This window comes from Oncorhynchus keta, chromosome 19 (genome assembly GCF_023373465.1).
Source record: "Oncorhynchus keta strain PuntledgeMale-10-30-2019 chromosome 19, Oket_V2, whole genome shotgun sequence".
Lineage (NCBI taxonomy): Eukaryota > Metazoa > Chordata > Actinopteri > Salmoniformes > Salmonidae > Oncorhynchus > Oncorhynchus keta.
This window is the reverse complement of record NC_068439.1, coordinates 78880675-78895925: the sequence shown is the minus strand read 5'-3', so window position 1 is coordinate 78895925 and position 15251 is coordinate 78880675. Positions and strand designations below refer to the sequence as shown.

General features: G+C 45.4%; 1 protein-coding gene and 1 long non-coding RNA gene across 8 annotated transcripts in view; both read left to right on the top strand.

Annotated features, from left to right (window-relative positions):
- The window catches only part of fntb (farnesyltransferase, CAAX box, beta), a 63707-nt gene extending 50167 nt beyond the window's left edge, over positions 1-13540 (top strand). For all 6 annotated transcript variants that reach the window (XM_052471423.1, XM_052471424.1, XM_052471426.1 and 3 more), the window contains 3 exons: positions 7582-7693; positions 11386-11500; positions 11734-13540. In XM_052471423.1, coding sequence (XP_052327383.1) covers positions 7582-7693; positions 11386-11500; positions 11734-11871 — 365 coding nt within the window. In that variant the 3' untranslated portion in view covers positions 11872-13540. The remainder of the gene's footprint in view (positions 1-7581; positions 7694-11385; positions 11501-11733) is intronic.
- Positions 7710-11375, top strand: LOC127909507 (uncharacterized). Of its 2 annotated transcripts, XR_008071620.1 has the most exons (4): positions 7710-9435; positions 9510-10117; positions 10166-10223; positions 10272-11375. It is a non-coding gene; the product is annotated as an uncharacterized LOC127909507 (long non-coding RNA). The 2 variants fall into 2 exon arrangements; XR_008071619.1 differs by having other exon boundaries at positions 9510-10223.
- Positions 13541-15251: the final 1711 nt, after the last annotated feature.

Genomic DNA, 15251 nt, shown 5'->3' with positions numbered 1-15251 from the left:
ACACACACACACACACACATTTTGGAAGATGGTTCACAAACCCTAACAGCCGCTGTAGTGACTAGACGTCGAGCGGTGTACTGAATGTCTGTTATTTTCTCTGGGTCAGGTGAGAACATGACCCGTGTAATGTCACACTAGGTAGCTTTTAACCAGAGTTTCTTTTTTTAATTTCAGCTTCAGGTTGACATCTCTTGCTCTCTTCAGGAGAACTGTGAGGTTTTGGTCATGATCTGCCATCAATCTGTGTGTGTGTGTGTGTCACCACATCCATAGGATGTCATCCGCGATCACATTAACTTAAAGTCCCTGTAGTGCTTCACCACTGTCTGCGTTTGTTTTCGTCAGCTGCTGGCTTGATTCTCAAATGGCATTCTCTGGCTTGATTCTCAAATGACATTCTCTGGCTTGATTCTCAAATGGCATTCTCTGGCTTGATTCTCAAATGGCATTCTCTGGCTTGATTCTCAAATGGCATTCTCTGGCTTGATTCTCAAATGGCATTCTCTGGCTTGATTCTCAAATGGCATTATCTGGCTTGATTCTCAAATGGCATTCTCTGGCTTGATTCTCAAATGGCATTCTCTGGCTTGATTCTCAAATGGCATTCTCTGGCTTGATTCTCAAATGGCATTCTCTGGCTTGATTCCAAATGGCATTCTCTGGCTTGATTCTCAAATGGCATTCTCTGGCTTGATTATCAAATGGCATTCTCTGGCTTGATTATCAAATGGCATTCTCTGGCTTGATTTCAAATGGCATTCTATGGCTTGATTCTCAAATGGCATTCTCTGGCTTGATTCTCAAATGGCATTCTCTGGCTTGATTCTCAAATGGCATTCTCTGGCTTGATTCTCAAATGGCATTCTCTGGCTTGATTCTCAAATGGCATTCTCTGGCTTGATTCTCAAATGGCATTCTCTGGCTTGATTCCGGCTGTACCTGCCTACGGGTGTCCAGAAAGTTGTTAGAGAGCTGCTCACTTCATCAAGTTTGTCTTGCCAATATCTATCTTTGTCACTGAGTACTGAGAATACCCTTTGTGTTGGAGATCTCTGGTAGAGTCTCTATTGTGGGATCTCCGTTATAAGGCTTTGTTGAGTGCACTATGGTCTGTGCATATTTGTAGTTTATCAGGTTTGTCAATGACAACCGTGTTAATCCATGGTGTAGGCTCTGTGACTTTCGTGACGATGTCTGCATTGTCCATTGACTGTGTGGCCTTTGTGGTTATTTTTTTCTATTCGGTGGAATAGGTGTCCGTCTTGGTAGCTGCTGCACAGGCCCGGCTGCATCGTCTGCTTCTAGGTGTAGCTCTCCAGGAAGGCAGGCAAGACCATCTAACACATCCTTGTACTTGGACATGATCTCCTCAGTGGATGTGGTGCTTGGGGTGTTGATGTGATGTAACATTTGGCTGTGGTTCCCATGTAGTAGACTGTCACATGTCAGCTGATAGGAGAGGAAGTTGGCATGGTTCCCATGTAGTAGACTGAGTCTTAAACACGTGTCAGCTGACAGGAGAGGAAGTTGGCATGGTTCCCATGTAGTAGACTGAGTCTTTAACACGTGTCAGCTGATAGGAGAGGAAGCTGGCATGGTTCCCATGTAGTAGACTGAGTCTTAAACACGTGTCAGCTGACAGGAGAGGAAGTTGGCATGGTTCCCATGTAGTAGACTGAGTCTTTAACACGTGTCAGCTGATAGGAGAGGAAGTTGGCATGGTTCCCATGTAGTAGACTGAGTCTTAAACACGTGTCAGCTGACAGGAGAGGAAGTTGGCATGGTTCCCATGTAGTAGACTGAGTCTTTAACACGTGTCAGCTGATAGGAGAGGAAGTTGGCATGGTTCCCATGTAGTAGACTGAGTCTTAAACACGTGTCAGCTGACAGGAGAGGAAGCTGGCATGGTTCCCATGTAGTAGACTGAGTCTCACATGTCAGCTGATAGGAGAGGAAGCTGGCATGGTTCCCATGTAGTACCCTGAGTCTTTAACACGTGTCAGCTGACAGGAGAGGAAGCTGGCATGGTTTCCATGTAGTAGACTGAGTCTCACATGTCAGCTGACAGGAGAGGAAGCTGGCATGGTTCCCATGTAGTAGACTGAGTCTTTAACACGTGTCAGCTGACAGGAGAGGAAGCTGGCATGGTTCCCATGTAGTAGACTGAGTCTCACATGTCAGCTGACAGGAGAGGAAGTTGGCATGGTTCCCATGTAGTAGACTGAGTCTCACATGTCAGCTGACAGGAGAGGAAGTTGGCATGGTTCCCATGTAGTAGACTGAGTCTCACATGTCAGCTGACAGGAGAGGAAGCTGGCATGGTTCCCATGTAGTAGACTGAGTCTTTAACACGTGTCAGCTGACAGGAGAGGAAGCTGGCATGGTTCCCATGTAGTAGACTGAGTCTTAAACACGTGTCAGCTGACAGGAGAGGAAGCTGGCATGGTTCCCATGTAGTAGACTGAGTCTCACATGTCAGCTGATAGGAGAGGAAGCTGGCATGGTTCCCATGTAGTACCCTGAGTCTTTAACACGTGTCAGCTGACAGGAGAGGAAGCTGGCATGGTTCCCATGTAGTAGACTGAGTCTCACATGTCAGCTGATAGGAGAGGAAGCTGGCATGGTTCCCATGTAGTAGACTGAGTCTCACATGTCAGCTGATAGGAGAGGAAGTTGGCATGGTTCCCATGTAGTAGACTGAGTCTCACGTGTCAGCTGACAGGAGAGGAAGCTGGCATGGTTCCCATGTAGTAGACTGAGTCTCACATGTCAGCTGACAGGAGAGGAAGCTGCCATGGTTCCCATGTAGTAGACTGAGTCTTAAACACGTGTCAGCTGACAGGAGAGGAAGCTGGCATGGTTCCCATGTAGTAGACTGAGTCTCACATGTCAGCTGATAGGAGAGGAAGCTGGCATGGTTCCCATGTAGTACCCTGAGTCTTTAACACGTGTCAGCTGACAGGAGAGGAAGCTGGCATGGTTTCCATGTAGTACCCTGAGTCTTTAACACGTGTCAGCTGACAGGAGAGGAAGCTGGCATGGTTCCCATGTAGTAGACTGAGTCTTAAACACGTGTCAGCTGACAGGAGAGGAAGTTGGCATGGTTCCCATGTAGTAGACTGAGTCTTAAACACGTGTCAGCTGACAGGAGAGGAAGCTGGCATGGTTCCCATGTAGTAGACTGAGTCTCACATGTCAGCTGATAGGAGAGGAAGCTGGCATGGTTCCCATGTAGTAGACTGAGTCTCACATGTCAGCTGATAGGAGAGGAAGCTGGCATGGTTCCCATGTAGTACCCTGAGTCTTTAACACGTGTCAGCTGACAGGAGAGGAAGCTGGCATGGTTCCCATGTAGTAGACTGAGTCTTAAACACGTGTCAGCTGACAGGAGAGGAAGCTGGCATGGTTCCCATGTAGTAGACTGAGTCTCACATGTCAGCTGATAGGAGAGGAAGCTGGCATGGTTCCCATGTAGTACCCTGAGTCTCACATGTCAGCTGATAGGAGAGGAAGCTGGCATGGTTCCCATGTAGTACCCTGAGTCTTTAACACGTGTCAGCTGACAGGAGAGGAAGCTGGCATGGTTCCCATGTAGTAGACTGAGTCTCACATGTCAGCTGATAGGAGAGGAAGCTGGCATGGTTCCCATGTAGTACCCTGAGTCTTTAACACGTGTCAGCTGACAGGAGAGGAAGCTGGCATGGTTTCCATGTAGTACCCTGAGTCTTTAACACGTGTCAGCTGACAGGAGAGGAAGCTGGCATGGTTCCCATGTAGTAGACTGAGTCTTAAACACGTGTCAGCTGACAGGAGAGGAAGCTGGCATGGTTCCCATGTAGTAGACTGAGTCTCACATGTCAGCTGATAGGAGAGGAAGCTGGCATGGTTCCCATGTAGTACCCTGAGTCTTTAACACGTGTCAGCTGACAGGAGAGGAAGCTGGCATGGTTCCCATGTAGTAGACTGAGTCTCACATGTCAGCTGATAGGAGAGGAAGCTGGCATGGTTCCCATGTAGTACCCTGAGTCTTTAACACGTGTCAGCTGACAGGAGAGGAAGCTGGCATGGTTCCCATGTAGTAGACTGAGTCTCACATGTCAGCTGACAGGAGAGGAAGTTGGCATGGTTCCCATGTAGTAGACTGAGTCTTAAACACGTGTCAGCTGATAGGAGAGGAAGCTGGCATGGTTCCCATGTAGTAGACTGAGTCTTAAACACGTGTCAGCTGACAGGAGAGGAAGCTGGCATGGTTCCCATGTAGTAGACTGAGTCTCACATGTCAGCTGATAGGAGAGGAAGCTGGCATGGTTCCCATGTAGTACCCTGAGTCTTTAACACGTGTCAGCTGACAGGAGAGGAAGCTGGCATGGTTCCCATGTAGTAGACTGAGTCTCACATGTCAGCTGATAGGAGAGGAAGCTGGCATGGTTCCCATGTAGTACCCTGAGTCTTTAACACGTGTCAGCTGACAGGAGAGGAAGTTGGCATGGTTCCCATGTAGTAGACTGAGTCTTAAACACGTGTCAGCTGACAGGAGAGGAAGTTGGCATGGTTCCCATGTAGTAGACTGAGTCTTTAACACGTGTCAGCTGATAGGAGAGGAAGTTGGCATGGTTCCCATGTAGTACCCTGAGTCTTTAACACGTGTCAGCTGACAGGAGAGGAAGTTGGCATGGTTCCCATGTAGTAGACTGAGTCTTAAACACGTGTCAGCTGACAGGAGAGGAAGTTGGCATGGTTCCCATGTAGTAGACTGAGTCTCACATGTCAGCTGATAGGAGAGGAAGCTGGCATGGTTCCCATGTAGTACCCTGAGTCTTAAACACGTGTCAGCTGACAGGAGAGGAAGCTGGCATGGTTCCCATGTAGTAGACTGAGTCTTTAACACGTGTCAGCTGATAGGAGAGGAAGCTGGCATGGTTCCCATGTAGTAGACTGAGTCTTTAACACGTGTCAGCTGATAGGAGAGGAAGCTGGCATGGTTCCCATGTAGTAGACTGAGTCTCACATGTCAGCTGATAGGAGAGGAAGCTGGCATGGTTCCCATGTAGTACCCTGAGTCTTAAACACGTGTCAGCTGACAGGAGAGGAAGCTGGCATGGTTCCCATGTAGTAGACTGAGTCTTTAACACGTGTCAGCTGATAGGAGAGGAAGCTGGCATGGTTCCCATGTAGTAGACTGAGTCTTTAACACGTGTCAGCTGATAGGAGAGGAAGTTGGCATGGTTCCCATGTAGTACCCTGAGTCTTTAACACGTGTCAGCTGACAGGAGAGGAAGTTGGCATGGTTCCCATGTAGTAGACTGAGTCTTAAACACGTGTCAGCTGACAGGAGAGGAAGTTGGCATGGTTCCCATGTAGTAGACTGAGTCTCACATGTCAGCTGACAGGAGAGGAAGCTGGGATGTCTCCATGACCTGAAATTTGATATGAAACAATTTTTCCATCGTGATCTGCTTTGAGATGGTCTGCTTCTGTTGGATTTATCAGTGTGCCGTCATAAAGGTTTACTGTAGCTGTTCTTGGTTGGAGAACTGGAGTGGCGTCTTCCGTGACTCGCTGTAGTCCCCCCCGTGTCCAGTTGACGTTTTAATTGTATGACTGGGGTCGTATGTCAATGGGTCAGCACTGAGTGGAGCTAGTTTGTTTTGCCTCGTCTTTCAGAGTTATTAACCTGTGAGATGTGTTGAGGTATGTTTACAGGTATGTGTTGAGGTGTGTGTTGAGGTGTGTGTTGAGGTGCGTGTTGAGTTTGTTTACAGGTATGCTAGGCATTTGGCTTTGGCATGTACTGAACCACAGTATAACAGTATAATGACAGGGTAAGTTGTTTGGCAGTGTGTTTTTGGTAGTGTCCCCTGTGAACTCCGTTTACGACCATACGTTTGGCCTTTTGATTGTGACGGTCTCTTACGGTCGTGAATAATGTCTCTGGTCCACTTGAACAACACGTGTCTATGACTTGGTTCAGGTTCTGTGAGCATGCGCGTTCACGCAGCTTTGTCTTTTAGTGCCCGACACGAACCAGTACCTCTCGTAATTCACATGTCTACCATCTTTGCTCGGATGTTTCACGTAGACTTTTTTGACGAGCGTTAAACATGTACCTTTTTTCGTAGAGCACGTACTCGGGGCGGCAGGGTAGCCTCGTGGTTAGAGCGTTGGACTAGTAACCAGAAGGTTGTCAGCTCGGGAGTTTGAACTTGCAAGGTACTAATCTGTCGTTCTGCCCCTGAACAGGCAGTTAACCCGCTGTTCCCAGGCCGTCATTGAAAATAATAATTTGTTCTTAACTGACTTGCCTGGTTAAATAAAGGTTAAAAAATAATAGTTAAAAAATTGAATGAGTGTTTCTGTAGCTCCTCTATCATTTCTTTGACCAGGTCAGTTCTCTCTGCTTTAGACATGTAGATTCCACTGGGAGATGTGACATTCCTTTCCCATCACGGTTAGCAGAGTTACGATACAGACCTCTGCTTCCTTTTCGTCCAGGCCTGTAGTTATCTCATATTTGCCCCATTGTGCTCTAATGGGGGGGGGGGGTTTGAAGCTAGTTGGCACATCCCCTTCCTCCAGTGCATTTCTCCATGTGTCGTTTTTGATTCGTCAATGATAATACCTACTTGGTTTAGTCGTCTGACATGTTTTGTATGCTGATTATTCGGTACAAGGACCAAGGTAATGTTGATTTTAGAAGGTCTTTACTTCAGTATCAGTGTCTCCTATGTACAGCTCCATTCAGTGCATAGTAATGCCAAACTTGACTCACTGGTACTATATAGTATCACACTAAGATACACATAACAGCAACACCATCTATTGGCCCTGGCGACATCTCGTAGCAATGTCAAAGTAGAACATTTTTTAAATGTTTAATATATATTAATATATGCCATTTAGCAGACGCTTTTATCCAAAGCGACTTACAGTCATGTGTGCATGAACTAATTTCAAATTAAACTTGACTGACATGCCGACCGACCGAGAGGACAGACACAGGCGGGCGGACCGACGGACGGACGGACGGGCAGAGAGGCAGGCGGGTGGACCGACCGACAGACAGGCGCGCGGACAGACAGACATACGCGCGGACAGACAGACAGACAGACAGACGCGCGGACAGACAGACAGACAGACAGACGCGCGGACAGACAGACGCGCGGACAGACAGACAGGCGGGGCGGGCGGGCGGGGCGGGCAGACGGGCGGGCAGGCGGGCGGGCGGACCAACAGGCGGGCGGGCGGACCGACAGACAGACAGGCGGGCGGGCGGACCGACAGACAGACAGACGGGCGGGCGGACCGACAGACAGACGGGCGGGCGGACCGACAGACGGGCGGACCGACGGGCGGGCGGGCGGACCGACAGACAGACAGGCGGGCGGACCGACGGGCGGGCGGACCGACAGACAGACGGACGGGCGGGTGGGTGGGTGGGCGGACCAATCGATAGCCAGAGCGGCAGGCGGACCACATTTTCTACGACCCCTGGTCTGAAAAGTACTAGCCTCTGGCTCCCTCCCATATAACTAATATAATTGGTTTTGGACTTATTGTTAATGTTTTGTTGACCAACAGGGGACTCTACATTGAGCCTGCAGAAGTGGATGTTTGAGCAGCAGGCGTTGCAGGAGTACATCCTCCTCTGCTGTCAGAACCCTGCTGGTGGGCTGCTGGACAAGCCTGGCAAGTATGTACCCTACACACTACACACACACTACATATACACTACACACACACACTACGTATACACTACACACACACACTACGTATACACTACACACACACACTACGTATACACTACACACACACACACTACGTATACACCACACACACACTACGTATACACTATATACACTATCTACTACAGAGAGCGATGGGGGGGGGATTCCGGAACAAGGATAAACTGCAACAGATGATGTCACAGGTAGACACTTTCGGTCTGCCTTGGATGGGCATTAAGAATATGGCAAACACCCCCTTCAAAGCGAGGCAACGTATCAATCCCTGCCTGGACAACAAGAGGTTGTGCCTCTCTACAGCCAATTAACTAAGTTCTTAGTTCTTCACCCCGCTCCCCCGGCCCGTCTGGAGGAGGATGTCATGGCAACCGAGAACACGCGAGGTAGTCGTACGAGTGTGTGTTTGTTTTTTTTGTTTTTTACACGAAATAGTCTGTGGCCTGATGACATAAGTGGTAGTGTCTTGAAACACTGTTCTGCTCAGCTGAGTGGTGTCTTCTCTCTCTTCCAGTGGCCCCTTGATATACATTGTTTCCATAGAGACGGCATTTCCAATCTATTGTTGTACCTGTCCCGAAAACCTCTCATCCATCTGCATCAAATGTGTATAGACCTGTCTCTCTTAAATCTCTTTTAAATAATCAACACCAGCACCAGACACCTTCTTGACCCCCTCCATTTTGCACACCGGTCAGACTGAGAGGAGACTGAGGACTTGATGCTATGCTTATCACACGGATCACCAACTTCCTAGCTGATAGGTCCCAGCAAGGTACGAGTTGGCAACACACACTCTGAGGTGGGTTCAACTTCAGTTGGAACCCCACAGGGCAGTGTTCTTTCACCATTACTATACATACTGTATACAGACAGCTGCCTGAGACGGTTCCCAGGGCGCCACCTGATCAAATATACTGCTTTGGTTAGTCTTCTCGAAGGGGATGAGACAGAGAGAGGACCAACTCTGAATGATTTGGCTGTCATCCCATCTAAATTTAAATACATTCAAAAACAAAGGACACGATCATTTGACTTTGGAAGGAACCACCACTGATAAAAGGTGAACCCATTGAAATAGTGAAGGAGTGCAAACACCTTGGGCTTGTCATCATCAACAAGCTGTCCTGACGCTATTTTTAAGAAAGGCCAACAGACTGTATTTCCTAAGGAAACTGCGCTTTAAAAAAAAAAAAAATGTTGATCTAATCATCATGGTTCTAAATTATTTATTGAGATCATTCTGTCCTACTGCTTGACCTGCTGCTTTGGGGATATCAAGGCTGCAGTGGGGGAAAAAAGTTTAAACAAGATAGTCAGGACTTGTAGAAAAATCACGGGGCAAGAACCGTCATCTCTACCTGGGCAGAGCTCTCCATAAGGTGAATAAAATAGAGGTTGACTCCTCCCTGAATTCCCTCTGTCATATCTCTACCTGGGCAGAGCTCTCCATAAGGTGAATACAATAGAGGTTGACTCCTCCCTGAATTCCCTCTGTCATATCTCTACCTGGGCAGAGCTCTCCATAAGGTGAATACAATAGAGGTTGACTCCTCCCTGAATTCCCTCTGTCATATCTCTACCTGGGCAGAGCTCTCCATAAGGTGAATACAATAGAGGTTGACTCCTCCCTGAATTCCCTCTGTCATATCTCTACCTGGGCAGAGCTCTCCATAAGGTGAATACAATAGAGGTTGACTCCTCCCTGAATTCCCTCTGTCATATCTCTACCTGGGCAGAGCTCTCCATAAGGTGAATAAAATAGAGGTTGACTCCTCCCATTCACCCCACCCTGAATTCCCTCTGGCCGCAGGTACAGACTCCCTGAGGTAAAAAAAATATATAAAAAAAATATAAAAATAGGGCCAAACACTTTTTTTATTCCGAATGCAATTCTGCAACTTAATATGTTGACTAATTGCATATAGCAACTCCACTTTGCCTATTTGCGTGTAAATATCCTTTGCTCTTTTTTTTTAGATGTGATATTACCTTTATTTAACCAGGCAAGTCAGTTAAGAACACATTCTTATTTTCAATGATGGCCTGGGAACAGTGGGTTTACTGCCTGTTCCGGGGCAGAACGACAGATTTGTACCTTGTCAGCTCGGGGGTTTGAACTTGCAACCTTCCGGTTACTAGTCCATATGTTTTATGACTGCTGCAAGATGAATTGCCTCTGAGGAAATGTAAAGTCTTCAGAATCTGAATGTTATTTATCATCCCGTATAACAGTGCCTGTCTCATCTGGAGTGGCCTAGAGAAGTTAGGATAGGTAATTCAGAGATAGCTAAGCTAACCAGCTATAACTAGCTAGATTAATTCAGAGATAGCTAAGCTAACTAGGTTAATTCAGAGCTAGCTAAGCTAACTAGGTTAATTCAGAGCTTGCTAAGTTCATTCAGAGCTAGCTAACTAGCTAGGTTAATTCAGAGCTAGCTAAGCTAACTAGGTTAATTCAGAGCTAGCTAAGCTAACTAGGTTAATTCAGAGCTTGCTAAGTTAATTCAGAGCTAGCTAACTAGCTAGGTTAATTCAGAGCTAGCTAAGCTAACTAGGTTAATTCAGAGCTAGCTAAGCTAACTAGGTTAATTCAGAGCTTGCTTAGCTAACTAGGTTAATTCAGAGCTTGCTAAGCTAAGTTCATTCAGAGTAGGTTAATTCAGAGCTAGCTAAGCTAACTAGGTTAATTCAGTTAAGAACAAATTCTTAATGACAACCCACTGTTCCTAGGCTAACTGCCTGTTGTACCTTGTCAGCTCCGGGATTTGAACTTGTAAACTTCCGGTTACGAGTCCAACGCTCTAACCACTAGGCTACCCTGCCGCCCCAATTGAGGCCACATGCTGCGGTTTCTCCCCAACCCCATTCAGATAAAACAGCCTACCTGCTGATTTGCTCTTTGAAGCTTATTTATTCCATCTTGCATTGAATTAGTGAACTCTCACTCCACTTGCTACATATTGACCTTCTTCGCCCATTTGATTGGCAACGTAAACAACAAGCTACACACGTGAAGGCTACCTTTGTTTTTATGGGCCGAACCGTGCACGTCATAACTACATTGAAAAGTTTGTTTTATTAAATGTAGTATTTTAAGTCATTGTATATCCAATATTGCATGGATATTTTTTATTTCATTTGGGAAAAGCATTTTCAGTGTTAAAAATCTGGTTTAAAGAAAATGTGCTTGCTAAAATGTAGGCCCGTTTAGATGTTCAAATAACCATGCACAACCCTACCCATGTACAACCCTACCCATGCACACCCATGCACACCTCTACCCATGCACAACCCTACCCATGCACACCCATGCACACCTCTACCCATGCACACCCCTACCCATGCACACCCCTACCCATGCACACCCCTACCCATGCACACCCCTACCCTGGCTAGAAGAAATCTGTTACTCTGAAAGAGATGTCTCAAAGAGACATAGGGGGATCAACGCCACGGTGCATTGAAGCTGTTCTGGAGGCTCGTGGAGTCCTATTAAGACTCTTGATGTTGGCGTTTCCTTTATTTTGGCAGTTAACTGTGTGTATTACATACAGACACACCCTCTTTTTTTTTTAACAATAAATTGATTGCAGAAACAAGAACCTCCTTTCAACACATTCCTCTTCCTTTCCTCCTCAAGATCCAGAGACTTCTACCACACCTGTTACTGTCTGAGTGGTCTGTCCGTAGCGCAGCACTTTGGCAACATGGACCTGCACCACGAGCTGATCGTCGGCCGGGAGGAGAACAGACTGGTGAGCCTCTAGGAGTTTTTCGAGAATGTTTAATGCTCCCCTTTCTGATTTGTTAGACACTTTCTTGTTTAAATTAGCATGAACATCATACAGTATGACCCGGAAGTGGACCGTTTCCTGTTCCCGTCCTATCATGTGAACGCTTACATTGTTTACGTTTTAGCTGGTGGCCCACTCTTTGATGGAATTCACATTTTACATGGCTTTAAAAAGTTGTGTTTTCTTCTCTCCAGGCCCCCAGCCACCCCGTCTACAACATCTGTCCAGAGAAGGTAGCCCAGGCCATCCAACACTTCCACCAGCTGCTTGTCCCCGTGCCTGCACAGAAAGAGGGGTCCTCGGCCTGCAACACTACCGCTGACCACTCCTAGTGCTCACAGTGTCGGCATGGCTATGAGCGTATTTGAGGGGGTCAATTTGAGCATGAAGGCGAGGCTCCGAATCGCTTATCTTGAATGAATAGTTTATTTGGGATGCAAGGTTTGTCTATATCGGTGATTCTTTTGCACTACGACTGCAATGATAAACTCTGGGATAAGGTAGTAGTGGCACATAACCCCTGATACAGGATCAGATATTTTTGTCATCCTCCTTAGGATTCGGGGGAAATCTGTTCCTAGATCTGTGGTTAGGAGCAACTTCTAGTGCCTTCAGAATGTATTCACACCACTTGATTTTTTCCAAATTTTTTGATGTTACAAAGTGGGATTAAAATGGATTAAATTGTCATTTTTGGTCAACGATCTACACAGAATTCTACCTTATTACATTTTATTTTTTTTATTATTTTTTTTTATATAAATATATATAAGTTCACACATTCTTTAAAAAGTAATGGTTGTTAATCATTGATAAGACTTGAATGCCATTTTCAAGTCTTGTCATAGAATTTCAAGTAGATATAAGTAAAAACTGTAACTAGACCATTCAAATATTCAATGTTGTCTTGGTTAAGCAACTCCAGTGTAGATTTGGCCTTGTGTTGTAGGTTATTGTCCTGCTGAAAGGTGAATTCATCTCCCAGTGTCTGGTGGAAAGATTTTCCTCTAGAATTTTGCATGTGCTTTGCTCCATTCTGTGAATTTTTTTATCCTGAAAAACTCCCCAGTCCTTAACAATGACAAATATACCCATAACATGATGCAGCCACTAGTATTCTTGAAAATATGGAACGTGGTATTGGATTTTGCCCCAAACATAACGCTTTGTATTCAGGACAAGACATTAATTTATTGGCCACATTTTTTGCAGTATTACTTTAGTACCTTGTTGCAAACCGGATGTATGGAGGCTTCCTTCTTTTCAATTAGGTTAGTATTGTGGAGTAAGTACAATGTTGAGCCATCCTCACCGTTGGCCTCATGGTGAAATCCCAGAGCAGTTTCCTTCCTTTCCGGCAACTGAGTTAGGAAGGACGCCTGTATATTTTTAGTGACTGGGTGTATTGATATACCATACAAAGTGTAATAAATAACTTCACCATGCTCCAAGGGATATTTAGCTTTTAATTTTTTACCCATCTACCAATAGGTGCCCTTCTTTGCAAGGCATTTAAAAACCTCCCTGGTCTTTGTGGTTGAATCTGTGCTTGGAATTCACTACTCGATTTGAGGGGCCTGTATGTGTGGGGCAATCATTCAAAAATCATGTTAACCACTAATATTGAACACAGTGGGTCCATGTGATTTGTTTAACACTTTTACTCTTGAACTTAAGTTAGTCATATAACAAAAGGGGTGAATAGTTGACTCAAAACATTTCAGCATTTTTAAAAACAAAATTACCACTTTGACATTATGGGTATCAATGACACAATCTAAATGTAATTCATATTAAATTGTGTCTGTAACACAAATTGTGGAAGAGTTAAAGGGGTGTGATGGGACTGTATATGTGGAGCGGTGGGCTTGCTGAGAAGTGGACTAAAAGTATCCATCCAGCAGAAACGGGTTGATTGCTGGTCCCCAACTGACAAACAAGGGATTGGGAGAAGAGGAGAAAATTAGGGCTGTCCAAATAAAGGCCTGAGTATAAATTGTTGGTATCTTGAATGGTTGTGAGTTATTTACTTTATACAGAAATGTAATATATACTGTGACTGTTGTGGTCGTCTGACCAAGGTGAATTAACCAAATAAATGTTCATACCACCAGTGCAGAACGTTTGGATGACTGACCTAAACTCCTCTGTGCAAAGCTGTTTAAGTCAATCTGAAGTTATTCAGATGGATATCTTCAATAGTTACTAGCTCCAGTCAGAGCCACATTCAGTGGGGAGAACAAGTATTTGATACACCTGCCGATTTTGCAGGTTTTCCTACTTACAAAGCATGTAGAGGTCTAATTTTTTTTAATCATAGATACACTTCAACTGTGAGAAACAGAATCTAAAACAAAAATCCAGAAAATCACATTGTATGATTTATAAGTATGTGTTTAAGCATTTTATTGCATGACACAAGTATTTGATCATCTACCAACCAGTAAGAATTCTGAAGACACCTGTCTACACACGCAAACAGACTCCAACCTCTCCACAATTGCCAAGACCAGAGAGCTGTGTAAGGACATCAGGGATAAAAATGTAGACCTGCACAAGGCTGGGATGGGCTACAGGACAAGCAGCTTGGTGAGAAGACAACTGTTGGTGCAATTATTAGAAAATGGAATAAGTTCAAGATGACGGTCAATCACCTTCGGTCTGGGGCTCCATGCAAGATCTCACCTCGTGGGGCATCAATGACCATGAGGAAGGTGAGGGATCAGCCCAGAACTACACGGCAGGACGTGGTCAATGACCTGAAGAGAGCTGGGACCACAGTCTCAAAGAAAACCATTAGTAACACACTACGCCGTCATGGATTAAAATACTGCAGCGCACGCAAGGTCCCCCTGCTCAAGCTAGCGCATGTCCAGGCCCGTCTGAAGTTTGCCAATGACCATCTGGATGATCCAGAGGAGAAGGTCATGTGGTCTGATGAGACTAAACTCCACTCGCCGTGTTTGGAGGAGAAAGAAGGATCAGTACAACTCCAATAACACCATCCCAATAAAATGCTAATTAATTACTTAAAAATCATACAATGTGATTTTCTGGATTTTTGTTTTAGATTCCGTCTCTCACAGTTGAAGTGTACCTATGATACAAATTACAGACCTCTACATGCTTTGTAAGTAGAAAAACCTGCCAAATTGGCAGTGTATCAAATACTTGTTCTCCCCACTGTATATACAAAGAGTTGGGACATTGAGAGTTCTGCATTATGATGCATCAACATGACACTACAACATTCTATAGCAGCCATGTCAGAACCCCATTAACCTGACACTGCAACATTCTGTAGCAGCCATGTTAGAACCCCATTAACATGACACTACAACATTCTGTAGCAGCCATGTTAGAACCCCATTGACATGACACTACAACATTCTAGAGCAGCCATGTTAGAACCCCATTAACATGACACTACAACATTCTATAGCAGCCATGTTAGAACTCCATTAACATGACACTACAACATTCTATAGCAGCCATGTTAGAACCCCATTAACATGACACTACAACATTCTATAGCAGCCATGTTAGAACCCCATTAACATGACACTACAACATTCTATAGCAGCCATGTTAGAACCCCATTAACATGACACTACAACATTCTGTAGCAGCCATGTTAGAACCCCATTGACATGACACTACAACATTCTAGAGCAGCCATGTTAGAACTCCATTAACATGACACTACATTCTA